This window comes from Cyanistes caeruleus, chromosome 6 (genome assembly GCF_971803275.1).
Source record: "Cyanistes caeruleus chromosome 6, bCyaCae1.hap1.1, whole genome shotgun sequence".
Classification (NCBI taxonomy): domain Eukaryota; kingdom Metazoa; phylum Chordata; class Aves; order Passeriformes; family Paridae; genus Cyanistes; species Cyanistes caeruleus.
The window spans coordinates 60,963,182-60,990,546 of NC_141706.1; the positions used below are offsets into that span (position 1 = coordinate 60,963,182).

A 27,365-nucleotide genomic window follows, 5' to 3' on the forward strand; every position below is an offset into this window, starting at 1 on the left:
CTTCATCCATGCCAAACCTGGCACTACTGCCAGTGATTCACCATGACTATCCCAGCCAGAGCCAACTCCCCACCCACATACAACAAGCATTTTCAAGAGCTAAAAGTTTGCATCACAAAGCAAATAATCACAGTAACTCAATTTATTCTCCATAGCCCATGGATAACAAGTTTCTTTGTTTAACACTGCAGTGGTGCATAAAAATGCAAAAAAAAAAAAACCAGCCACCTTCTAGAACTCGAAGGTATCTTACACACTTACTTGAGTTTGTAGGTATGCATGATGACACTGAAATTACTGCAGCAGAAAAAAGGTTGCTGCTTTTTCATGACATTCACATGTCGAAGTTTATTGTTAAAGTTACCACCAAGCCTGAGGGAAATAATTTCTAGAGGCTAAAGGCAGTCCAAAGGAACACAATGTTTACAAGTCAAAAGGTTACTATGTGGTAAGCTGATCAGCCTTCAGTTTACAAGGAAGAGTAAATTAGGATTTCCTCCTGAACAGGAAGTCTGGTCCCATCCTACATTAACAGGTGCTAGAGCAGCGTTAATTCCACTTCCTCCTAAAAGGATAGTGCTTACATGGACCTCAGCCCTCCCTGAGAGCAAGATGGGATCAATAAAGATAAATCAACCCAGAAATGGGTTTGGTTGCATGTCATTTATGGATATGGGTATGTTATTTATGAAAAAACATCAAGACAAAAAACAAAGGTGAAAATGATTAATGATTCACTATGAGAAACCCAAATGGTACAAACACAAATTCAACATCATTTAGGAAAAAAAAACCCAAACCAGAACTCCTTTTCAAGTACTAAGCAGCTGTTCAAAAGCCTAAAGGAAACTTCCAGTGCAGTTAATAGTGGGCTAAAGTTACTTCTTCCCTGCCCTCCCATCCCAGTCGAGAATCAACTAAATTGCAATTCTAAATTTTCACATCTGACAAAATAAGAAAGCCAAATATAGAGAATCTATAAGGATTCTCATTGTTCAAGAGACAAAGAAAATTCTTATTGGAATCAAGATTCTACTTCCTTTGTCCTTCCCCTCTGCTGACTTCATCAGCTCAAACTTGTCTTCACAATCCAGCACATGCAAAACAAAATCAGACCTGGCTTAATCTTGGCCCTTGCTGGGTTATTAGCAGTACAAAGAAGCTACCATAAATAGATTGTTATAGTTTAGCAACTTCCTGATGGAAGGCTGGAGCACAGGCATCTGCTCCCAGACTAAAGCATCCCCTTGGGTCACAATTAACACAGAGTGTAATAGGGAGAGAAGAACAATTGTTGGTTATCTTGAAACCAACAACTTGGGAGAATAGATCTGGTAATTCTACGAGAACACTTCACAGCTTCCATTTTCCTTAGATAAGAGTCTGGTGGCAATAGAAAAATGAGAATTCAAACAAAAGACTAGAGGTGGGGGTGGCAGGAGTTAACATTAGCAAAAATTCTAGACAACTCTTCAATCGTCAGATTAGAAAAACTGCAACTGTGCACAAAAACCACTGCTGTCCTTGACAAGCAGAAAAAGCCACAATAATTCATTTCAGTGGGCTTTGAACAGCTAAATTTCAGGATAAGGACTTTCTACAGTAAACCTCAGTGCATTTAAAGTAGTAAATTTAACATCAGGGAATCCTACAAAAGCACTATCACATTGCACAGTTCAAAGGCACATGTGTACCCAGAGGCACAGGAAAGTGGGGAAAAAAGCATGAAACAGAACATTTTTTTTTTTCCTGGGGTCATTCAAAGACTAAACTTATCAAGTCTAATAAACTATTTTTCTACAGAAATATGCTTTCCTTATGTTCTTCTGAAAGAGATACAATTAAGGAAAAAGCTCACAGCAGCCTTTGCTTTCTTCTGAGGAAGTTTGTTATAATTATTTAGTAAGAGCTTGGTTGCAGCAACTGAACATTTCCAAATCAGATGGGACTAACTTAATGGGTCTAACTAGACCTCCTTGGGCAAAGAGGGGACTAGATTACCCTGGAAATGTTGTCCAGACTCCATAAGTTTATGTCAAATCCTACAGTGGGCAATTATGGAAGTGATGTGGAAAGGTGAAGAGGTGTACTCAGATCCTGATGGTCTCAGCACCTTCAGTGATTAACTCTTCCTTATCCAAAAGGAGGATACCTCTCCCAACACAGCAGAAAGTCAGGGTGCCCTTGATGGTCAGCTTAAACTCAGTTCTTTTGTATTATCTTCACACATGGTTTGTTTCCTGGTTCAATCACTTCTGGTTATTTCAGAGTCCCGATCCCTCTGTGCAGAAAGTTCAGCTGAGAAACTTTGCATTGTCCATCTCATCCAATCACTAATCTATGCTGGTTAACCTTAAAAAAAGCTCTGTAATTCATAAGAATGAGAGGATACTTAAATAAGTTCTGTTCTACACCTACTTACAGAGCTTTGTCAGCGCTTCATGCATAAATACACCTAAACCACCAAACTGAAGTCTATTCCTGAAGTCAATGAAAGACTATGGGGACTAAAAATAAATGTAAAAAAATCTTAGGGAGGATGTAGGCAATGTGGTATAAACCTTTAAATATCACAGGTTACACCTTACTGATATATTGCACATCATACAAAGAGTGAAGAGAACATCACTGTGAGGTATTCATATACCTTTTTATAACCAGACTTTTTGGAAGGGGCCTCTCCCAATCATGTTTCAAGTGGAAGCTGGGGCCAAAACACTCGATACAGGAAAACAAAGCAAAACAGTGACATTAAGAGCAGAAGCAAAATGCATCATTCAGGGGTGGGGGAGAAATAACCCTCTTAAATAGAAAACCACTAAATTTTCGAGTGACGTGAACAGGATGGTGTTGCATAGGCCAGAACAATAGATTTATATTAGTTATTTACTTAAAATAACCGTAAGAAAGTCTGTTTAAACTTTTAGGAGATTACTTGTTGCACAGCAGGCAGCAATATTGTCCAGCTGTTAGATCCTACAATTCTGAGCATCTGGATTCAATGTTAATAAGCAGTACAGTACTCATTCACTAATATTTGTCACAGAAACACTTTGCCCACTTTCATACCTTTGAAATAGGAAAGATAATTTTGTGAATAGCAAAGGAAAACATACTCATTAATGAGTTCCAATAATTTAATTACCTGAAGCTTGTTATCTTTTCCTTTCCCCCTCAGTATTCTTATCACACCAAAAGATACTAACTTTTCCTAACAACTTTTTTCTCCTCTAATAAAGGAAGCTATTAAAAGCTAACAGTCTAACTCCAGTACTACATAGAGCTTTGAGAACAAGTTAAAAGAGGGGATGGTTCAAAAGTTTTTAGCCAAAACATGGCTGAGTTAACTTACATAAGTGGCTCTAAGGGTGTGTCTGTATTTGCATTAGTTCACACCAGGAACATGCTTTTTAGTGAACTGCCTGATCATTCCTGTTGATGGTGTGTTAGCTCACATCACAGAGCTGTTTTGGAACAAAGGAATTGGATTCCTCTTAGGTTAAACTAAGGTAACATCAGACAATGTATGCCAGGAGCACACCCAATGTATTCCAGCTGCAAACAGGCATTCAGGCCATAAGAACAGACTAGAGAGTCTAAAATTTAAAGTCCCAAAGTGTTTGGAGTATGATATTGAATTCTCTCTGCTGCTTTGATCTACTGTTCTAGTTCAGCTGCACTCCCCACACTGCTGTAGACACAAGTTCAAGCACTACATGTTTTTACTTCCTGCACACCCACTCACATCTCTTGGATGCACATCCACCTTTAGGATATGTTCTATACCCTCCCAGCCCACTCATGCAGAGCATGCCTCAGCTCCTTGACCGATAAAGAAGCAAAACATGAAATTCTTTGTGTAACTTAAGGTGTCTACTTGTGAAACGCTTACCAACATTCCCTAAGGGCTCACCACTAGGACATAAAAAATTAATAAAAGCACACTGGTTATAACAGGCAAGAGAACTCAACGTGATGAAGGACACAGCAATGGTAAGAATTTTACAAGATCTTTGAGACCTGAAGCTGTGACAGGATATCTTACACCAAATAGGAGACAGGAGATGTCCCAAGCCTGGTACCAAGTGCATTCCTGCAGGGCCAAACAGCAGCCTCACTTTTTAGGAACCATGGGCAGCCCAGTGTTGCTGGAATTGAGCTGGCCAGATGCCAAAGCAGCTAAGCACACTGCCCAAATAGTTTTCTAGTTTACTGCTCAGAGCAGCCCTATGAGATTTCTCGTAATTCCATTCTGGAATACCTGTGGAAGATCTCTACCTCTTACTTTCTCCCAATTTTTAGAAGCAGGAATTTTATTTCCTTCATTTTCTCAATTCTCTATGACCTTTTGCTAGTCCTCTAGAGTCTTTCAATAATAACCTGTTTTGAAAAGCCTCACCAGATCACCTTTTCCCCAAGAATGAGTTTATAAGAATCCAGCTGCTGGGTTAAAAGGCTTAGACAAAGTTCCCCAATGCTGATATTAAACATGTTATCTACCCAACCATCACAAAACCACATCAGAGACATCAGTGATATTGGACAGCTACTGAGAAGTCTAAGATCTAACAAAGACTCTCTAGAACATGTTTTATGCCATCAATACTCCAGGTAGTTGTCGCTCATTTTGCAGCTCCAGCTTTTCTACATCTCTAAAGAAAGTACTGGGTAACAGCTGAGCAGAGTCTGGCCTGTAAAGTGACAGATGAAGGGAGCAAAACCACTTGGGAGATGCCCACAGCACTTGCAGGCACTGCAGGACTGCTGAAGAGGAATACAAGGACCACAAAAGGCATGGCACTGGACAGAAAGCTTGAGAAAACTTTTTCAATGGGGCAAAGATAAGGTACATGTTTAAACAAACAAAATAACCAAAACTGTAAAACTAAAACAGTCATGTATAATTCTAGAATAAGTCGGTTCAAAGCACACAAACTTTAATTTATTCACAAGAATTCATATTAGGGTACTATTAATGATCCCATTTCTAATTCATTTTAGTTTGTCTGCACATTCTAAAGAAATTTTTGTATCAGTTGTGGAAAGTAAGACTGGTATTTCCCAGGACAAAACCTAGCTCTTACCATGGCTCCAGAATGCAAGCTGAGCAGTGCTAGGGATTCAACTCCTTTTGTTTTGCTTTAGATGAGAAACAAACATTCAAAGGCAATGAGAAAAGTAGAATGACTTCTGAAAATACCATCATCCTGGCAGGGCTATGACAATGTAAGCCAGACATGAGGCATATCTGGACCTCAACCAAGGCCATACCACTCTGGGTAACAAGGAAGTGAAAGATTGAGCTGTTAAGCCTAGTGACAGTTTATGAGTGGTACCAAACATACCCAGGTCAGCAGATTTAATCAAGGAAAAACACTGTCACTGGTGGTTTCTTTATATTCAACTTTGCTAATTTCATGAGGTCATTGAACCCGAGCCAGATATGAGCCATTAGATCAAACTTCATTCTCCTCTAGACAGCTTAATGGAATTTAACAAAGTACTTTAAATGATGTAAAAACACACAAAGTACCAGCATCAAGGCTCTGCAATGTTGTGTCTTTGATAATCCCTCCTACTACTTTGGCCTGGTGAAGTCCATAAAAAAAGACCATTTAGCCTGCCACTGCAGACCAAAGTTTATTGTCTTTCTTTATGCACTGTGGATAAAGACTGGTTTATTTTCTCTTTAGGACAGTAGCATTTTTCCATCCTTGCAAGACTCAGCTAAGTTGCTTTTGCTTTCCCCAAGGATGTATTTTTCACCTTTATTCAGGAAACTTTTATTTTTGCTGAATTACCTCCACAATGACAGAAATACATCACCTAGACCTAGCCACATCACAAAATCACCTCCTACATCAGGTCATTTTGAGACACCTGGCCTTCCCTACTTATTTTCCATTTTGATAGAAACTCAGTGGAAGAAATGGAAAAAAACATCTCAACAGTAACTTTCTCAAAGCAAATAGATGCACAAACTTGACCAAAGGATGATACACATCCAGAACCAGTGACATAGCCTTCATTAACAGTCTGAGGTAATTTAGCTACTTCTGATTTTAGTGTAACTTTTAATCCAAGAATGGCTCTAAGTTACATTGGAATATAAGAAACAGAGAATAGAGCTTTTCTTGGGACCTTGGTTGAAGCCTTGGAGCCTCTGCCTAAGTTACCTTTATTTTCATGCAAGTTGAAAGTGGAAACCATTTTCCAGCTTCTCTATTTACTAACAGCACTGCAAGTTTTGGCAATTAAGTAGCTTTTGGCACCAGCTGGTTCCCAGCTACCTCACACCCATATTTTTTCTCACATTTTCATTTTCTTTCTGAATTAAAAAAGGACATTGTTTTCACCTGTTAAATTACAGTGGCAGCTGTCCAAAAACCAGGATGAAGGAATCTAGATTAAAATTCAATAGCACCAAACATAGCAGTTTCTTTTAAATAACAGCTTCCTTTGTACTGCTGAAGATAAAGGTCATGTCTGTAAGCCTTGCTTATTTTTAGGCCAGCATCATTTTTCTATAGAAAGTATTATCCATTTTGGTTAAAAGCAACATTTCCAATATAGTCTTATAATAATGACAGAATACAATCTAAAGATACAATTTAAAGCTTCTGTGTGAACACAATTGCCATTAAAGAGATAGCTAAGAACTTTCTGCAATACTACTGAGTGGCCACAGAGAGAAAAGTCATTGTTCTCCTTCAGCTTGCTGATCACAGATCTGACTTGAGCAGACATGCATCAAGAAACAAGGTAAACTGTACACAATCCACTACTCCTTCCCTCAATACTTCCTTTCAGGTGAGAGAATCCACCCATCACAACAGTGAGATACCTGGACAGAGTCCTTCAGCAGACTCAGGGTTATTTTTATGGGCTCAGTTTAGCTGGGCAGGTTGCAAGAGAACATCTGGATTTACAACCCCAGATGCTTCCTCACATCAGCTCCATAGTGATCTTCACCATGTGAGATCACCTATTGACAGCCACCCTGATAAAGCTAACAGCACCCAGCCTCTCAGCTCAAAAGGTTTTACAGCTCCTTCTTGAATCCTCCCTCCTCCTCTCCAGCTTCTGCCTTCTCAGATACAGCTGGTATCACAGAGAAATGGAAGTTGAAAGGGAAACTGTACTAATCCTTCTCACCCACCCACCCCCATCCAAAAAAAAAACAACAAAACAACAAACCCCAACCAAAGGTACTGCTTTGTATTTGCTTAAATCTATTTCTTTTACACATTTAGCCAAAAACCACTTGTATTCAAAAAGCAAATATTCATAGGCTCCTAGGATGCTAGTTCAACACTTAGAGGACACCAGAAACCCTTACATGAATCAAAATTCATTAACATAGTCTCTCAAGAGGAACAAATGCAGTCTTGGAAGGCTCAAGGGAAGGACTGTTTCTTCTGCAAGCAGAAATGATACTGGCCCAGCTCTCAGTTACAATCTTTACTTGCATCAAAAAATGCACAACAGCAGTAGGAGCACCCAATACTTGAAATCACAAGGAAGATATTTAGTGTGAAAAATCACAAATAATTTTACATATAAATATTTTTCTTTCACAAAAAGGAAGCCATCATTTAAACATCTTCCCTGAAAAAAAATCTTTTAAAGAAGTTTTTATAGCTTGAGAAGTGAAACCACACACAGACAGAAGCACTGCACTTCAAATTTACAGTTTTCAGTCAGAGGACTACAATGCAACAAACCTCCCAATAAGTCATCAGCATCTGATGAAGGCTTCAGGGCAGTAAGAAACCACTCTGTGTTGCAACAATTTAAGGTTTGCTTCATCTGCTATCCCCCAGTGTTAAAAACATGAGGCTCTGCAGCAGGATGGGACTTGTCTGCATGTCACCTATGCTCATGAACTGGTACCTCAACCCCAGCTCAACCCTAAACACAGCTAAGCTGGGCTATCTGAATCCCATTTCTGCCACTTCTGCGGAGGCTGCAGTAGTCAGAAGGGTCAAGCCAAATTAAACTGTCACAGCTTGCCACAAAGTGGTATTTGTCAGCTCTCAGGGGTTCTGGCAGCCACAGCTCAATTTCACATCGTTCCAACCAAGCAGGCTCAACACGGAGCCGCTGTGTGAACCCACCCTTACAATGGTGCATACCACTCTGACCACAAATAAACTCAACAACTTACACAGGATCCCAAACTTGCAAGGGGACCTGTCCCATTTCTTCAACAGCCAGTGTAAAAATAACACTCATTTCCCCTTGACCTACTACACTGAATGTCTGAACCTTTGCAGGAAAACAATCAGCTGCCCCTGCTATCACAGTCCACTTAAGCTGCATCACAAAGTTAGGGGAACATTTCACTCTGTTCTCTCATATTTGGGGACCAAAAAATTTTACCTGGGGTAGAAAGTCTAGGCTGGGGTTGCTACTGTATCTCTATTATTACCAAAACCCCTTTTTTTTCTTGGAAGAGCAAAATGTACTACATTTTGGTGGTCAAAATGTATATTGAGTGCTCTAGGACTGTGAGAATTTCCTCATCTAACAGTCTAAAGAACAAGCTGCCCTTTTCATTTGAGAGAAACAAACAAGATTAAAACTCCTAAAGATTTTGAAAATAATAGTAATAAAAATATAGATTTTTCTCATTTGATAAAGGCACAGTTTTGAACTACATGAAGCAAATCAGTTTAGTCCTATATAAGCAAAAAATAGAACAGTATCACAAAACAGTTTAGAGTATATGCAGTTCTTACATATATGACATCTCCTTCAAATCCATTTCCATCCATGTTCTTGTACAGAATTTTTCCATTTTAAAATAGACTTTTTAAAAGTGCCAATATACATGGAGGACACTCAGTGCTCCCCCCACCCAAAAAAAAAAAGATACTGAAGCATGCAGACTTACTTGCATTCCCCAGGTACACTGCAGCCCCCGTGGAGCAGATTACATCCTTGTTTACACACAGCTGTAGACACAAAAAGATTTGAGCATCAATCTGGGCAGCCAGGTATCCATTAGTACAGCAGCAATCTGGAACTCTTCAGGTAGGGCTCCTATCATTTAGCCTGTTGTGTGTGCAAAGGAGATCACCTTCTGCCATGTTCCAATAGTTGATCCTTCCAAACAGTTATTTCACAGAACACAGCACCATTACAGCCAAAAACCTTTGTAGCAGGAGTGTCAGCACTGAAACTTCTACAAAATATGGTTGTTTTTAAAACCTGATGTAAGACTGGTATTATGCTGGAAATCCCAAATTTTAAGTGATACATGACCTTGAGTAAGCCCTAAAAATGATCCTCCCCATCATTAACAAGCTTTTTACTGAAAAGGAACAGAAAACAAAACCAAAAAGCCCTCAGAAGGAAGAAGAGTATGTCAAATAATTTTAGCACTAATTACTTAGTGAAGGCAAAATACAGAGAGATTTGATTGAGTGGTACATTGTAAGAGATGACTACACTCAAATTTCTGTTCCCATTAAAGGCTATCAAAAAGCTTTCAGCTTTGTGCACTTTACACTTAAAACTGTTTCACTTGCAGAAACAGTGTTATGGGTGCATTTTTATAGGATTGAAGTCTACTGTGTAAGTGATGATATCACTTCAATAAAATCTAACATTAACAGATGTAATGCAGCATTTTTCTTTGAAGGAACACCACCATTGAAAAAAGTCAATTAGTAAAAAGATTTTCCCCTGAATACTAAATTCGTTTAGGTATGCTCACAGCACACACCAGATGCAACACTGTATCCTGTGCTCCACTTTTCAGAGAGGATGTTTAATGCAAAGATTTGTATTGAAAGGACAAAGCCTGTAAGTGCTACAATTAATATGCTACAGCACTGACACCACAGAAATACCTATTCTACATACACCAGGGCTAATCCAAGACAAAGGAAACATACTACCTTGTTTGCATTCTTCTCCCATCCAACCTTCCATGCAGGCCTTGTTTCCATTTTGATCACACGTGTAGTGACCAACAAAGTCATCTCGAGGGCCACAGAACTTGTTGCACAGAGCACTGTAGTAATTTTCGTCACATTTCACCCTTATTTGCACTTCAAAGTGGGCAACAGGACCATTAATTTGTAGGGTCTTCCATCGATCTTCTGGGTTGATCATGCCAGCATGTGCCACTCGCTCTATTAGTAAGTTTTCACCTTTTTGGAAAGAAAGGTAAATTCAACAGAGGGTTAAGTTTGATAGCACACAAGGACATATGGAATCCAATCAGAAGTACTCAATTGGTTAAGGGAAGAAAGCAAAGAAAATGTTAAGATGATAAAGATCTACTGTATAACTGAATTTTCCTTTGCCTTGCAAAGTTCATTACAGGAAGGCCAATTTAAAAAAGTGTCCCAGAGGAAATATTAAAAAACCCTGGAACATAATCCATAGGAAATAGCTTCTTTTTCAAGGCAGCCAAACATACCACACCCACATGCTGACAACCAGCAGCTTTATCTTGATCTGAGGCTCTTCTTGCCTCCGTTTTGTTCTTACAAAATTGCAAGATCTGCATAATATCATAGCTGAGATAAAGTTCTCTGCTGCAAGTTTAATTTAAAAAAATATAACAATATATTCCACTTGCTGCAAGATTACTGAGCAATAGTGAATGCTCCAGTAGGCCTGTATTATATACATAAACTAGCTTGTTTCTATTTTATCATTCTCTCTAAAAATAAAGACAAAACATCTTTAACAACCATTCCATAGAACACTGCATAGCTAGTGTTTAACATTTTGAGGAGAAATAAACAAGTGAAGCCAGCATTGTCAAGGGCCATTCTCAGCTCTGTATTCTCCTTATCAGTGAAACTCCTGATAACTGTGATCCCTGCTGCAGCACACTCTGTGAGCATCCTGCCTTGTCCCCATGGAAAGCAGCAGCTCTGCTACTGCCAGGCTCCACTCACCAAGGCCAAACCTGCACAAAGAACTGCATATCCCAGGGGACAAGAGGATTCTAGGCTGTAACATTACAGAAACTCCCAACACAAAGTATTTTCATTTACATTAATATACATTTTGTATCTTCATCCATGTAATTCTTTGTATAGAAGCTTCATTAGCAGAAGGTGAGACAACTATGCCAATACAATGAAATTATACAGTTGCTTCGGCAAATATTGAAAATAAGCAAAGCCCAATGCAGGGGGGTAAGGGCAGACAGTGAGCAACCCCAGTGTGAAGAGTTTTCTAATGGGTTTTCTAGGTGACTGCAAATTGCATCTGGAACTACTTAAACACTATTTAAGGATGAGAAAAAGGTACAGAAGCTTCCTTTGAACATATGCCAGCTCAAAGCTTCACCACCCAATTTCTTTTTAAATAAAGATTCTGTAAAGTACATGTTAAAAGAAATTAATAACCAAAAACTTGCACACAGCAAAAGGCTAATATAATAGTGAGTTAAAGCCTGAAGTTCAAATTATTAATACTACAGAACATGCCAAGCTGGTAGCAAGCAATAGTAAGCTACCACCTTTAGCAAACACATTTTACCTACCCAGTTGCTTTCTAAAACTCACTAACCTCATATATTTAGAAAACAAAACCCAAGGAATGACTGTTTCTCAACCAGAACATTACTGACAGTTTAGAGGAATCCTGTGCATTTCTTAGCATTTTCCCTTCAGCATGTAAAAGGACTAGGGTGACAATTTGCAGCCCCTCCAATATTAAGAGAAAATAATAGTTACAGAAGTATCAGGCTCTCCAAAGTATCTTGCTCTCTTGGCATCTTTTTCTAAGCTTGCTTCTATAAAAATGTTTCCACTAGAAATTAAAAAATACTGAACTTAAAAATAATCCCTTCTAACTTGGCATTGAAAGGTACTCCAGTTATAAAGACCCCACAGTATCTCTCTGCTTTATCAATAAAAGTGGTATTGCCATGTATAAGCTGTAAGTCACACTTCCTTGCACTAGACTTCATAAAATACATCATGGCTGGCCAAGACACACTGAAGCCTATCCCTCTTCTTTAACTCTCATTCCCTTGCAAGGGCTCCTCCATCATCCAGCAGCATGTGCACAGACAGAAAAGGCTGTCTGCATTTCACATTTTACCAGCAGGATATTTATCACACCAGTCACCATTGAAAGTTTAATGATTAGACAGAATCACAGAACATTTTAGGTTGGAAAAGACCTTTAAGGCCATCAAAGCCCAGACACTAACCCTGCACTGCCAAGACCACCACTAAACCATGTCCCCAAGTGCCACATCTACATGTCTTTCAAACACCTCTGGGGATGGTGACACCACCATTTCCCTGAGCAAATCTCAGCATCCTTTAATAATCTTCTTTTCCTCCAATGACTATTGATCTGAAAAACTATAAAGGAAAACATGCTGAATCACCAGATGGTCAAGGAAAATTGAACAAATAGCAAATATATATTACAGAGCTGCTTTCCTGTTATAAGTAACATAGGCTCCTTATAAACAGCTGCAGCAGCTACTGCTGTCAAAGTGTTTCCTCAAAGTGCATCAGATGGACTGAAGAACACTCATTTTAAGAGATTAAAGGAGTGGCTTATGTAATAAAATTCTTATCAGGAATCTTCAGGCTAATGGAGATTCATCAGACCCAGTTAACTGGAACAAGCATTACAGCTAGGGCAAATACACCTATGCAGAACAGACCTCTTGATACCAGGGGGTCAGGAACAGGGGAAATAACTCAGAAGTGTTCTTTTTATCTTTTTGAATACTTAAACTTTATCTTCACAAGCTCGTCTGAAAAGGAATGTATTCAGAGTTTTAAGGGGTTTTCCTCAAGCTTGTATCAGTGTAAGCAGGGTTTAACAGCCTAAATAAGCAAGCCAAATAATTTACCCTGAGCCACAAAAGGCATGAAGGAATCAGCCCCAAGACATTTCATTTCTAATACTAAACTTAGGTACCAGAGTAAGTATGAGAGCTCTGTTTAACTTAAGATTTAACACTGATCCAAGGTAGAAGGTGCATCTCCCAGAGAGATCTGTAAACACAGGGAGGAACGTGTTTGTCAAGGTTTCTCCTTCCTCCCCCACAATACCAAAGTGTGTCTGAAGATATTCAGCCTCTCTCACCTAACTGTTTTGATGAGACGAGTTTGCTCCCTGCATCTGACTTTGCCATAGAAGAAGATCTTAGGGATTCACACTTCTTTAGCCCTCAGTAAAGGCATAATTGAATTTGTTTGGTTATTGGTCAAGAAAGCATCATTCATTACTCAAACTTACTTACAAAACAAACAGCCCCCAAGCAATTTTCTTGATTATTAGATTTTCTACAAGCCTCTCTAGAAAAGCAGATAGTAGTAGGGATGCTTGCATAAAGGAAATGATGGCTAAAAGGTAGTTCTTTAATTAATGTTCCCAGAGCATCTGATTTTCGGATGAGAAAGCCTTATCTGAAGAGTATCTAACTGTGATATACAAATAAGAACACAGTCCATCAGCACCCTGACCCTTGGCAGAGGTCAGACACTCCCAACAAGCCAAAAGGGCCCTACAAAAGGTGATGCTGATAGTTGTTTGTAAAGGAGCAGAGTGACATCAGATGAACTTCACATCCAAAGGAGTAGGAGGTGTCCTCTCTCAGGAAGCATATTCTCTTCAGCATGTTTTTGAGCACTGTGGACAGATTAGTCTCCTACAGATTAATGGGAAGGAGGAAAGCAACCACTGCATCCCTGCAGTAGACAAGAGTCAAATGGAAAGTTACTTCACATATGAAGATGCCAGCTTGCTTTGTCAAGGCAGGGCTGGGTTGGGCATTGCCAAGACCTCTGCTAGGTCTGCCAAGTCAAGTGACTTACCTGGAAAGTGGAACTGCTGTGACAGATGACAGCGAGCAGGCCTTCTGCAGTGACTTTGTATCTAAGCCAGTTTCCTCTCCCCCTCTTCCACCCTCCCAAAGCAAACAAGTGGTAACACTACACTGCCAGAAGTTTACCCCCGAGCCAACCCTGCTACACTCAGAAGGAGAAAAACACAGGAGCAGTTCAGGAACCAGGGCTGAAGGATTCTCTAATAATGTGTACAGGGGAAACATTTGCCATGGCAGACTTGCTCTTGAGATGGTACTTCACAGGTCAGCTCTGAGTCCTGCTGCCTTCACTGAGTGCAAGAAGAATGCAGGATGCTCAGATACAGAGGGAAGGAATGACAAATGAATCTTCAAGTTGTTCACTGGAAGCCTCTCTTTCTAGGTTTTAGGAGAAGATTTTTGTTTCCTTGTTGTTCTGTTTGGGTTTTGTTATTTTTGTTGCTGCTATTTTTTTGTTTTTATTTTGTTGGGGAGGTTGTTTTGTTTTGGATGGGGGGTTTTGGGCTGTTTTGGTTTTTAATACCCACTTGACAATCCAAGCTGGAACACAGACTGTACACTTAACTTTCAGCCTTACTCATCCCCATTTAAGGAAAGCAAAACCTGACTCTAAAACTAATTAATCAGCTTATAAACAGACTCTGGCAATTACTTTGATTAATCTATCTTACAGTAGCAACAGAAGATACATGTAACCCGATCCCCAGATCAGCCCAGTGCTCAGGATTGACAGGGAGTTAGGCTTTCCACAGACATTCACTTCACCCCTCCAGGACCTGATACTGTTTGCTCTCTGGAGGAGCTGCTGTATTCCCTTTCCTCTTCTCTAAAGTGAAATTTTACTGATCTGTGCCTGTTTGGCAGTTCAGCGGTGCTTGCAAAAATACAAGTGAAGCATCTTTGCATCTTGACAGATTCACAAGGCAAAACCTACTGGAGGACTCAGACTTACAGCCAAAATCCCTCAAAAAAAATAAAATAAAAGGAAAACCTTCAACATTAAGAAATTCTTCCTAGGAATCTTATATGCAAATTTAAATTGAAGCACGGCAAAGCAACATATCTCTATCACAAAATCAGAAAACAGACTATAGAAACATTTAACCAAAACAAGCACTTAGCCAGTCTTCTGCCAAATTACAAGCTAACAAAGCCTTCCTAAATTCACCTGATAAGCCTTCAAGGTTTCAGCTGCAATATAACTTTGCAGTACCTCTCTCTGGCAGCCTAAATTAAAGGGAAGTTCACTTTCCATCAGCAGTTTCTCATAGAGCTAAACTGTAATCTGACACTTATATACTCTCCCACAGTTCATAGAAACTGTTAATTTAAGGAGATGGCACATTGGGCCTCCAGAAGACACTCTATATCCTGTTGGCCTGAAGTTCAGGGGGAAAAAAAAGAATGCAAGTAAAGAGATTTGTTAGAGCTTGTTAAACTAAAAAGCATAACAAAGACCTAACAGAAGCCTGAGGTGACTGTCCTCTTATCAAGTGTCTTTTGAAGAAATCTGGGGTTTAAAGCTACAGATTTGCAAGAGGATTCTGCAAATTCTAAGAAATAAACAGAAAGTTACAATACTCTTATTTACTAAGAAGTTAATTAAAAAATGAAATCCAGCACTTGAATGCATACAGATGAATGGCAGGATAGGCTCTCTTCATGTTCAGTTCTTTCCATCTCATGAGTTGATCTGCCCTCTGTATCCAGGGCATGAATACTCTAAATATTTGTTGTACTAGCTGCCCCTAGATAAATTATTCCCAACCTGAATATCATTTCAATTAATTAATATCACACAGTATATCTGAAACAAAGCATTCAAAAGGATTCCTCCAACCAGTTATTCTGAGTTACTCAAGATTCAGGTTTACTCTGCTCAGCACACAAGATCTCATTTTGAATACCATACCCAGCTTTAGGAAGTGCCATTCAAGAAGGCTGTGGACAAACTCAACTGAAAGGTTGCAACAGCATTAATGTCAGTGATGTAAAGAAAACACAGCAAATAGAAAAAGGCTAAAGGAGCTGTTAAGACAAAATAAGCTTAATTCTAACAGAAGAAGGTTTCAGGAACAAGCTAAAAAGTCACCACTGCTCATACTGATACAGAATCTGATGATGACTTGGGAAATATATAACCCCTTCATTATCTTAATGTTCAAACACTTACCTTCCTCTACATTGATCCCAACTGAAATGAAATAGTCTATCAATAACCATAATGCAAGTCTGAGGTTCATTTTTTTCTTGTAGACAGAAGCATTGGTTATTTTAAGACATATTTGTAAACCATTTACAAAGAGTAGGTTCAAGATGGAGTCTTGCTTTAGCAGCATTATGGCAATGAGCACCTTGATATGGTTTTGAAGTATTTATAAAATCATCTTGCTTTCACTTCAGATCAATAACCCTGCCTTGAAACTGAGTATTAGCATTTACAGACTGAAAATGCAAGGTAAGCTCCAGTACTTAAGGAGAAACAGAGAAGGGATCATACCAAGATTCAAAACAATTTCATCAAAAATATGAAGTACACTTTTTATTGCAGAGATCTAGTACTTGTACTAGATCTAGGTATCTAGTACACAATATTGCTTAGTGGGATCACAGGCAGACTGAGGAGAATTTGAAGTGCAACTCTACAGATTATGTTTTTTTTTTAAAAAAAAGGGCATAGCATTTTTAGAGCTAATTATCAGGAGTCATGTGTTAATTACACTCTTTATTTTCAAATGTCCTCTCTTTTTCCTATAAAGTAATAATTTTTCACAGTTCCTAACCCAATACTCACTGTTTGGATTTGTACATGCCCTTTTTACTCAGATAACAGGTTTGCCTAGAGCTGATTTGGAGGGATGGCTGACTGGAGCAGGATACAATATTCCCCCTCCCCAATTTGCACAAAAGTACAAACTCCAACCTTTGCATAAATACTCACCAGCTTTTGTATCATTATCCCAATCCCATGCTTCTAATATTAATGTGAACGACCTCTGAAAAAAAACAAGACACCAATTAGACAGTAATAAACTGTTATAACCAGACAAACTGATTTGAAATAAGAAGATATTACTGCTACAAGAAAGCCAACTGAAAGCAGTAGAAAGTTTCACTTCTCCATTGTCATGTGAAAGCCATTGAAAGCATCTTCTCAAATACAACAGCATTAAAATATTGTGGGACAAGCCATGCTAACAGCAAAACAAAAACATTCCATGCACACACATACATACATTGAGGACTGAATTATTATTACTCTCTCCCCACTGCATCTAGTGCTCAGCTTTGCATAGCCACAGAAATCCTTTTCAGAAGCAGCCCTAAAAGGTTTAAATGAAATGAGGTTCTGAACCTTGGGAAACAGCTGGGATATTTAAGACTTAAAGAACTGAACCACTTCCCCTAAAAAGGAATGAGAGCTATCATTTAGAAAGCACATGAAAAATAAGTCTATACCAGATCAGAAAAACATATCTAAAGAAGGAATACACATTTCATCCTTCATCTATCAAAAAATTTAGACTTCTGTCTTATGAAAGGGTAGCATTTTTATTATGTTAAAAAACAGATCTAAAAAAGACACAGCAGAAACAATTACTACAGTAAGCACACCTGGTACTGTACTTTCCCCTGAGGAAAGAAAAAAACCCATGATTTCAGACAGCTCTTAAATGATTTAGAAAAAACATGAAGGCTTTACTTCACTAAACCAAGGCTTCAGGCATTTTCCTTGGTTTACGATCAAATATGTAGGACAGATGTTGATATTCAAACACTAAACTTTTTAAAATAAGTTATGCATAGATAATTTTTAACTGCTTTGAGTTGAACAAGAATAGCTGTCAAACCATTCAGCTTTGATAGTTTCCAAGTGCTACAAATAATATTGAGATCCTCACATACATTCAAAATCAAGGAAAAACCATCAAGAACAGAAAAGAGTTATTGCACCACTATCATAAAGTCATCCTATACTCATCTTCATGCAGAGCCAAGCCCTAATGTGTACAAAGTTCACAGCCTAATGATCTATAAATTCACATGGATATGGGGACACTCAGCCAAGAAATTGCAAGGACTTTCTTTGGAAGAGGATTATGTAAGAATTCAGCCATCTTTCACAGGGTCATTGGGACTATTTTACTGTTGCATCACAAGATGTGTGTTTTTATTTTGAGATAGCTCTTTATACACCCCTCAACTCCACACCAAGGAGGGTTGATCAAAACACTGGAACCTCCCCATTTTTTAAGAGCAGCAGCAACAGGATCAATGCAGCTCCCAAGCAGAAGGGGCTCTCTGAGGTCTTCCATGACTACAGCAGAGATCATTCTACTCAGAAATGTACTTGAGTGCTTATTTTCCTACTGCTCACTTACATTAACATACAAACCACAACTCAGCTTTTGAAAATAAGTCTACTGTGTTTTCACCTTCAGATATATGCTAGAGAAGATGATTTTACATCAGTGAAATACAAACAGGTTTAGTGGTGACTGTTTAGATTAGACTAAAGGAAGGGGAAAGGGAACTCAGCAGTGACCATACTGGACAGAGACATACTTGAGTTTGTACTGCCTTTGGAAATGGACAACTGAGAGAGATCAGTTGAGAAAGCAAAGGGCTCAAGCTCTGAGGTATGAAAGCACAGCTCAACTCCACCTGATTTTTCAAGACAAATATTAGCAGAGAATTTTAATAGCTTCACCCTCCAACTCCCTGCACTCCCCAGTCTCAGCACTTGGGGAAGCAGATAGGATTCCATTGTACTCTGAAAACACTACCTGCAACTCCTCTTCCTAACTGCTACCTGAAAAAAACATCCATACATTGAATAGTTGAGAAAATAAGTTCTATATAATACTGCCCTAACATCATCTTCTGGCAACTTCTGCCTCCTTACTTTGCACCAAAATTATGAGCTAATATCTAGGCAGAATTCTGCCAATCAATGCAAGGTCCAAAGTTATCCACATCTTCCACTTTTAACTACTTACCTCCTAACATATCCCTTAGTTTTCCTGTGTTCCACTGATTTGTGTTAGAAGTACAGACCAGTGCTCAAATGCAGATGTCTTTACTTATGCAAGGGCTGGTCCGTCCAGCTGCAAATTGGCTGCTGCATCTGACTGCCCACAAAAGGCAGCAAAAAATTTAAGATGGACTTCCTATCTTGGAAAACAGACCAGTCATCTATGTTTTCCCATCATAACATTTAAAAGCATCTGTGCTCAAGATGCTAAGGAATTTTCGTGGGTAAAGAGTTCCAAGCAATGCACTGTGTTCCAGTGTGACTGTGCTGGACTGTGTGAATGGCAATAAAGAGGCATTCTACCCATTTTAGATGCTTATAATAAGAAATCCCACAGCTCTGGTGGCAAACCTCATGGTCTAAGTTGGTGTAGTCTCTGGAACCAAAAATATTGCTTTACAGCCTTATAAAAGCTTAAAAGTACATTATGAGCCACTATGACTCTGGTGCAGAGATGCTCCTCCAAAATGTGGAGGAGCCCACACAGCTCATGTTGCCTCCTCATGCCTTTGGAGGCCCCAGGTCCCACAGGCCTGGTCTCCAGCATCTGCTTTAACCATCGTCCCACTGGTCACCAACAAGAACCACAGCCCATCTGAAACAAGTTTAGAGAACCTACTCAACAAAGACAAGACAAAGACCTTTCACTTCCCTGAGTCTACTTTTATGGGTGACCAGGCTGGCACTTGGCTGTTCACATATGAACAAGCATTTGGAGTGTAACCTTTCAGGAAGGCTTGCAGTCACATTTGCAGGAGATTAGAGATGTTAATCAAATGGCACTACACAGTATTGATAGACAAATGTGTATTTACTGAACCATCAGCTTCAGCTGGGACAGTTCTCAGTTGTCCAACTTCTGCTCTCTGTTAAGTAACACAGCCACTCTTTAAAAACCCCAAACAGACACAGCAAAAATGCAACTGTAAAACTGATTTTTATGGTTCCTTTACCTCTAGAGAAGATAGTTAAGGTTACCAACCCAACCTGTCATCCTTCCTCCTCTCCATCAACTTGAAAGAGGAATTCCTCCTTGTGGTAGTGCAATGGATCATCAGAATGCAACTACTACACCTCAAGAGAGAAAACTGGTCCTTAACTCACTCGTTCAAAAAACCAGTCTTGCCCACTACCACATGTATCAAGTCTTGCGCTAGATCTGCTTACATGTCTTTGAATATTGCACTTCACTTTAAAAGGACAGCTGAAAAGTTACAAAAAGCATCTGTGTTACTAAATATGTTCATAATATGTGGCACTGAGAGCTTCCCAGTTATGGCTCAATTATCAGAAACACATTTTATTATCAAAATGATTTATTAGGAAATTTTAACATCCATACACTCAGCCTGAGTGTAACCTAATAAACAGAGTAAGCACTAAAGTTTAATAACATTAATGGATATGAATTTTAAGGGATATTTTCAGCTTCATACTTATTTTATGGAAACTCTACCATCACTTGACATTAATCACACCTGAACTCTTCTACAGAAAGTCTCTAACCAACACATCTACTGACACCAGCTGCAAGTAACTCATCTCTAGCAGAGACATTGACACCAGACATCTTTCTTAAATTGAATAGCAACAGAACTTGCGTTAATTTAGCTCTTCTTCAGAACCTAAGGACTACCCATAGAGCAAATCTTTAACTCCCTCACATCATCCAGCACTGTCCTGGCTTCTTGATGTACCTTTAATATGAACACGCTCACTTAAAAGTTATTTAAGAACTGTTCTCCACGGAGACTGTTGATGGAAGTGTGCTTTAGTTCATGCATAAATCTAACAAAAAACACTAAACAGGTATCCTAAGAAAGCCCCAAAATCATGAGCCCTACTCATAATACACACACAGCTCACCACACATGCTTATTTAACTTGCACACAACTCTTGCTGTAGGCTAATAGAACAGCAGGACATGCATATTCCAGTCTGCTCTGATACATACAAGAAGCTTTGTGAGGTAGTATCTGTTGTTCATTTCAACCAGGACTAGCAAAATATTTAGGACTAGTACTGGCAAAACATTTAGAAAATATTGTTGACGTGACCACGGTACAGATTTGAGGGAAAGGGAGTGGGGGTACAGAACATACAGCACTAGAAAACAGACTTAGTTCTATTGACTGGTGATTAGGTTTATTTTTTGGAAAGAATTAAACATATCATCATCATTTGTGCTCATCACAACAAAACTCAGGAGATGTTGAAGGCTACAAGTCAGAAAAGCATCAGTGCACTCCTGCAGAAGAGCACAGCTTATGCAAGAGCCATTTCGTAGGAGTTAACTAAACAGATATGCCAAGTAGCTTGGAAAGATACAAATTAAGTCTGTTTATCCTGCTGATGCTGCCTCAGTTGTGTTTTTTTCCTCAGGATTGGTGTTGACAGAAGCAACTTCAAAGCATTATTCCACTGTTTATACTAAACAAAACACTCCCCCTACTATCCCAGCGACCTCTTTTCTGGGGAGGGGGGAAACAAGACCTGTAATATTGGTTTGGCACTGTATTTTCATGAACTATTACTATCACCTTGATATCTGAAAATCAACATTCAAAAGGTATGGGGGTTTTTTTTGGCAAACCAGTCATGTCAGAATTTTCATCCCAAGAGAGATGATCAATCTGATGACAGCATTTTCAGTCAGGTATAGAAGTTAGATTCTCCAACCCACATTCTGAAAAAGCTATGAAGTACAAAGAAAGCGTGGCTCCTAAACAAATCCCAAGCCCACCTTATCTTCCTGTTCTACAGTCACACAGTAAATGCAGGGTCTCATCTCCAGTAAACACTTTTTCTTTTCAAACCTCAATCAAGCACAGGAAACATTTGTACTCAAACATTTCAACTGTCCAAACACTGGATGGCATATCACTAGTCTTGCTGCAGGTTAATTTTTTTAACTTCTGGAACAAGCCATAACCAATATTTCTTGCAGCCAAGTCCATTAAGTCTTGATCAGCACAGTCAATTCTCATACTTGCTTTCATAAGAAACTTAGAGTCAAGTGAGACAAGCACAGGTCTGTGGGCTTGCCCTCCCTTTTCTTGTTTTCAGCACCTCTTCCCCCTCCCCCAGGCAGATGCTTGCCATGGAAAAAGCTGACTTCAAGGCAAGCATATTCCATTTCCTTCCCCAGGAACTCTGCAGCAAGTTCATACAACTTCCTCATGAATAACCCAGAGGTGGAAAGTGAATAAGGAAGAAACTAAGAAAGATTCTGAGAAGATCTAGGACTCATAGTGAATACAAGTTTAAGGGCAGACAGGCAGTCTTCAGGTTTATCTTGTAGAAACAGACATTATAGAGTCATAATAGGGACCTTTACTGAAGGGGTAAATCATCCCCATTTGGGGGGAACATGGGGGCTGGGGGCAGGGTAGGGGACTTTTCTGAAACTTGAAGGATATTTCAGCCACTTGCATGCAATGCAAGAAGTTTGTCTGCTGAATTCAGAGACCATCCACCATGCAAAATCATAATGATGACCATCCTCTACATCTTCATTTTTTCATTTCAGGCACAATCATAGTGAGTCCTAAACAAAAGCCTTCCCTTTGGAAACCAGGGCCAAACAATCCCATTTTGTTAGGAATGGAAGGCTGGGTTAGAGTCCTGCAAACATCAGCAGCAGATAGCAGAAAGCAGCTGAGCAAGTTCAAGTTTTGTATTTGAGAGCAATTACTGCAGTTATACTCCTCTTGGCCCAGTCACAAAAGCAAGATGTTTACAAACTCTGGAGCCCTACTGTTGTGTGAGGGGAACCCTTTGTGAATTAGCCCCACCTGACAATCTTTAGGAAGTCTGCAAAACCAGGGAGGGGTGAGGGGGCTATTTTTTGCCATGGTTAACAGACAACAGGCCGATATCTCCACCTACATGAGTCTGAACACTCATTCCACTCCTCCACCAAACTAAGCAAAACCAGAGTTGGAGGGGTGTGTATGTGTGTGTGCATATGGGGGTGGCAGAGGGAAATCTTGACTATTAAGATAATTTCATTGCAAAAAGAGTACAAATAAAAACAACAAGTGAATTAGAGTCAGTCCTGGAGTTAATATATCAAATTTAACACACAGGTAGAGACTCATTTCAGGTAAAGAAAATTACCTAGCAACTAGGTGGAAGAATCCTATCAACAACCAGCTGCACACATCCAGGAGATAAAACAACTTGAAGGAGGAATTCAAAGGGGTATTGCAACACCTATTTGGCAGTGCCTAGTGTTTTATGAAACAGAAGCAGTGTGCTTCTCTCCAGGCTGATCAAACTACCAGGATCCTGATATACCTTCCCACAGAACCCATTTGCAGCAAGATCTTCAGATGGAACTCTGGAGATACTCTGATCCTCCTGCAGTGACAGAATGGATCAGGAGTTTCTCAGTGTGAAGGGGTCTTTATATATTATGGGACAGCAAACATTTCAGCTGTGGAGTTCTTGAACTCATCTCAAGTCACATACTAGCTAATGCCTGTAGGAAACAGTGACCCATTTACACAAAAGCCCAAAATGCCATGACAGACAAGAGCTCCTCAAGGCAGGACGTTAACACAGTCAGCTCAAAGTCAGATCAAAAAGCCCTCTGGAGATCCATCTACATATGAGAAGCTAAACCATGGGAATAAAGACTCCACAACCTTCTTGTAACTTAGCACCCTAGACAGAAACTCAAAGCACATCTCAGCCAAGTCAACCTTGTGACAAATGGCAAGTCAGAGATGGCACATTTGGTTCAGCACTGGCCCTGACCTCTGATAGCACCTGTTAGACAGCTGCTGCAGCCAGGGCAGCAGCATCCCTGAGGAAAAAGGAAACAGGCACCCCAGGAACAGTTTTCACAGCACCAGGAGCAAATCATTAGCTTCTCATTTAAAAAAGCCTGCAGGAGATGTGACCAGGCAGCAGTCACGTGAGGATTTCATCTGAAGAACAGCTCATCTCCTGACAGCTCTCAGCTCCTAGAAGATCCCCTCCCTATTTTAAAGGGGTGCCTTTCACCATTACACACATAGCAGTAATGCTAGTCCAAGGGGAACAGAAGTAATGCTTGCCTCTTCTTTTTATAGCTGTCTGCTATTCATCCCCACCCTATCCATCCCCCTTCCCCTGATTCCAGCATGTACACATCTCTGCTGTGTTCAGGGAGATTAAGTTCCAACTATGAAGTCCAAGCTGCCAACTGTGGCCACTTAAATTTCAGCAAACACCATAGGATTGACTTAGAAATCATCTGTTTTCCATATACTTACAGAACCAACAACAAAAAAAAAAAAATCAGTGAAAATTCAGCTACTCAGGACTCCCACGATAATTTGCCTTTCTTGAGATTTTCCAGCAAGAAACAAGAATATCAATGTTTAATACTAATCTATGCTATAAACTGTCAGTTTTATTGAAACACTTCTATTTTACTACAAATGCCTTCTGCCTATGCCATTTCTAGGCACCTCCCCTGTGACACAAGTCTCAACAGAAGTACTGGCTTATCAAACTAATCAATACATCAAGGAGGAATTTTTTTCCCCAACTGAATAAGCAATGCTTTTTCGTAATGCTTATGAAAAAATAATCAGTTTCATCTTAGATGAATGACCAGCAACTTTACTCTAGTTACTAGAACAATGACATTCTAGGTGGTCTTTAAACAACTTTAGTCTTACTCTTTTCTCTTTCTACAGTATCTTTCAGAATTTATTTGTACCAACTATTTTAGTGGGTGTACAACATTGCAAATCTCATTTTAACTTCTAACCTTGTTGAATGTAAACTGATTTTCATAGAGCCTGTCACAACCCTGGGTTAATGATACCTGTGACCTCGTTCTTCTGTTCAAATCTGTACTGATAAGCAAGGTTTCACTAACTCTATCTTTTGATAATCATAACCAGCTACTCCTTCAATCCACTAAAGCCATGTAGCTTCTCTCAGCTAAATGAGTTCCCTTCACAAACTCAACACAAGCTCTTTGATCACAGTAAGAGATCTGCCTTTCACTCTTATCCATGCCTTGACTACTTAATATTCAGAAGTCTGTTGAAAAGAACACCCTGGATAGGGAAAGAAGATAGAGAAAATCAAGTCTTTCAGGAGGTGGACTGTAGAAATCAAAGGTCCAGAGAAACACAAGAGAGAACAAAGAATCAAGTTATTTCCATGAGAGAAATTAAAGTGTTGGCCAAGACTCCTCAGCCTGGAAAAGACACAACCAGAGCATGTGACAGACTGCTTGAACAGGCCCTAGGGATGGGTCAGGAGTAGATCATCTATTTCCATGGTCTTGCCAAGAACTAAAAGGTAAGAAAGTAAGCTAACAGGACTCATGACCTGAAGAAATGAGGTCAGAGAAGACAGCATTTTAGGCAGAACTTAGCAAAATGCTACACAGGTGGCCCAAGGGAAAAATGGTTTTAAGAGTTTTGGGAGTCCAAGGGAAAACTGGTACAAATACTTTGGAGGGACCAACCACAACTACTTCTGGAGGCTCTCAGGTTGAAAACAAAGCTAGGGACAATGACAAGCAGATTTCTATATTCTTGCCCTTAACCTCCAAGGAACATTTGTTTACGTTCCCTGAACTCCAGTTCCAGTACAGGTGTGGTTCTGAAGCAAGTATTTAACTTTTTCTGATGGCTGACATTAAAACAAGACAGTGCTAAAATTAATAAAACAATTACAATGTGGAATCTTGATTATCCCAGGATAATCAAAAATGTGTTTGAGGAAGAAAAGGAAACCATGAGAAACAAAGCACAATTCTAAATCAGATTTATAATTATATCTCAGAACTCATCTTTGAAAATCATGACAGAAGACAATTGAAAAATCTAATCAAGATTCTCCTTTCTGCAACACAGAAATATCACATGAAATAGAACAAGTGCAGAAATCACTGACCCAAGCACGCTATTCAGTCAGGTACTTGTTGCAGTAAATGCAACAAATGCTGTTCAGATAAAAAAAGACAAGCTGAGCTAAAGCTCTAACTGGGAGATCATATTATTTAGAATAAAGGTTTAGAGGACTGTAGACTTCTGAAACATCCCCTGAGGAAAAGGTAATCCAGACAGCCTTTTAATAGTAATTAAGTCAGGTGACACAAAGCAGAACATACTGTCATTCAAGGCAAGACAACAGAAATGCTCAAATACAGCAAGCACTTATTTCACCAGAAGAAGATTGACAAGTGTCAAGTGAGGTACAAAGCTTAATGATTTCATAGCAATTTCTCACACAAAAATTCATCAGCGCATTTGTGACAAAAATCCTGGTTTAACTGTAAGAAAGCCACTAGTTCTTTTGGAGAAGATTGGTAAACCAAGGTTTACCAACAGAAAAATAGCTGAAATAATTTCATAATTCATCTCCAAACTTTAGCTATTCTATTTACACTAGCCAAAACCAACCCCTTCTAGCTTCCATGTGGCACAGATGAAGGCTAATGCTATTCCTAATTAACCTTCCTTCACTAAGAAAGTGATTTTGTACCATCTATGCATGTCACTGAGCCAAGTGTCACACCAGCCACACATGCTATTCCATACTAGCTGAAGAGCAAGCAAGAAATACTTCTCCCATTAAAAGCTAGGCATCTCAGCCACTCAGGAACCAGTCTAAGGAACAAAACAGCTTTCAAAACATCATCTTTATTCTCCAGGGAGAATGAGGGGAAGAGGAATAGGAAAGGCAAGGATTAGTTTAGCATGACTGGCACAGAAGCTGTGAAGGCAAGAGCATCTGTGACAGTCTGGAAATAACAGCTAAAAAAAAAATGTTAGAACTTAAAAACTGAAAGGGAATTAAAAGCAAAAAACAGTCACAGACTTGCTACAGGACTTTCCCTAGCTGATTGAACCACCTCAAATGCAATACTACTCTCCATAAAACACAACTTGAAATCACATAAGGAATCCTCATCATAACACAAGATCCCAGACACAAAATACAGGAAGAGCCAGTCTCTTCAGAGCAAACCAGGTTAATTAGCTAGATTTCCAGAAGATGCTTCTAGATACTCTGCACAGACCCTGGGAGTACTCTTGATAAATGGAAACAGTAGATACATCCTGTTAGCCATTTGGGTGTGCCTTAGTATCAGCATGCCTGACAGTTGCTACAGGCTCTGCCCATGCCTCAGACAACACAGATTCAGAATCTGAGCAAAGATCAGAATCCTTAGTGACCTCAGGAAACATATTTTAGACCAAAAAAAAACGAGTAGAGAAGTAGGAATTAAGACATCACAGGCCTTCTGGAGTCATACCTATAAAAAGGTAAACCAACTGCTAGCAGTGTTTTTCTTTTGAACTTTTTCACACTCTCCAGTAAGGGAAAAAATTCCTTTATAGTTTTTGTCAGTAAGCACATAAGATCTTCTCCTGCAGGTCTCCAATAAGTCCTGGGGAAAGACTTGCAGAAACTCAATACCCTTTGACAACTCTGTGAAACTCCTTTTCTTGCAGGTAAAGGAAGCCCAGCTCAGCAATTATATTCCA

The 27,365-nt window shown here is 39.4% G+C and overlaps 1 protein-coding gene across 6 annotated transcripts in view; it reads right to left on the reverse strand.

Annotated features, from left to right (window-relative positions):
• JAG2 (jagged canonical Notch ligand 2) overlaps positions 1–27,365 on the reverse strand; it is a 69,696-nt gene that overhangs the window by 25,656 nt on the left and 16,675 nt on the right. For all 6 annotated transcript variants that reach the window (XM_086895609.1, XM_086895612.1, XM_086895613.1 and 3 more), the window contains 3 exons: positions 16,767–16,821; positions 9,906–10,160; positions 8,897–8,957 (listed from right to left, as the gene is read on the reverse strand). In XM_086895609.1, coding sequence (XP_086751735.1) covers positions 8,897–8,957; positions 9,906–10,160; positions 16,767–16,821 — 371 coding nt within the window. The remainder of the gene's footprint in view (positions 1–8,896; positions 8,958–9,905; positions 10,161–16,766; positions 16,822–27,365) is intronic.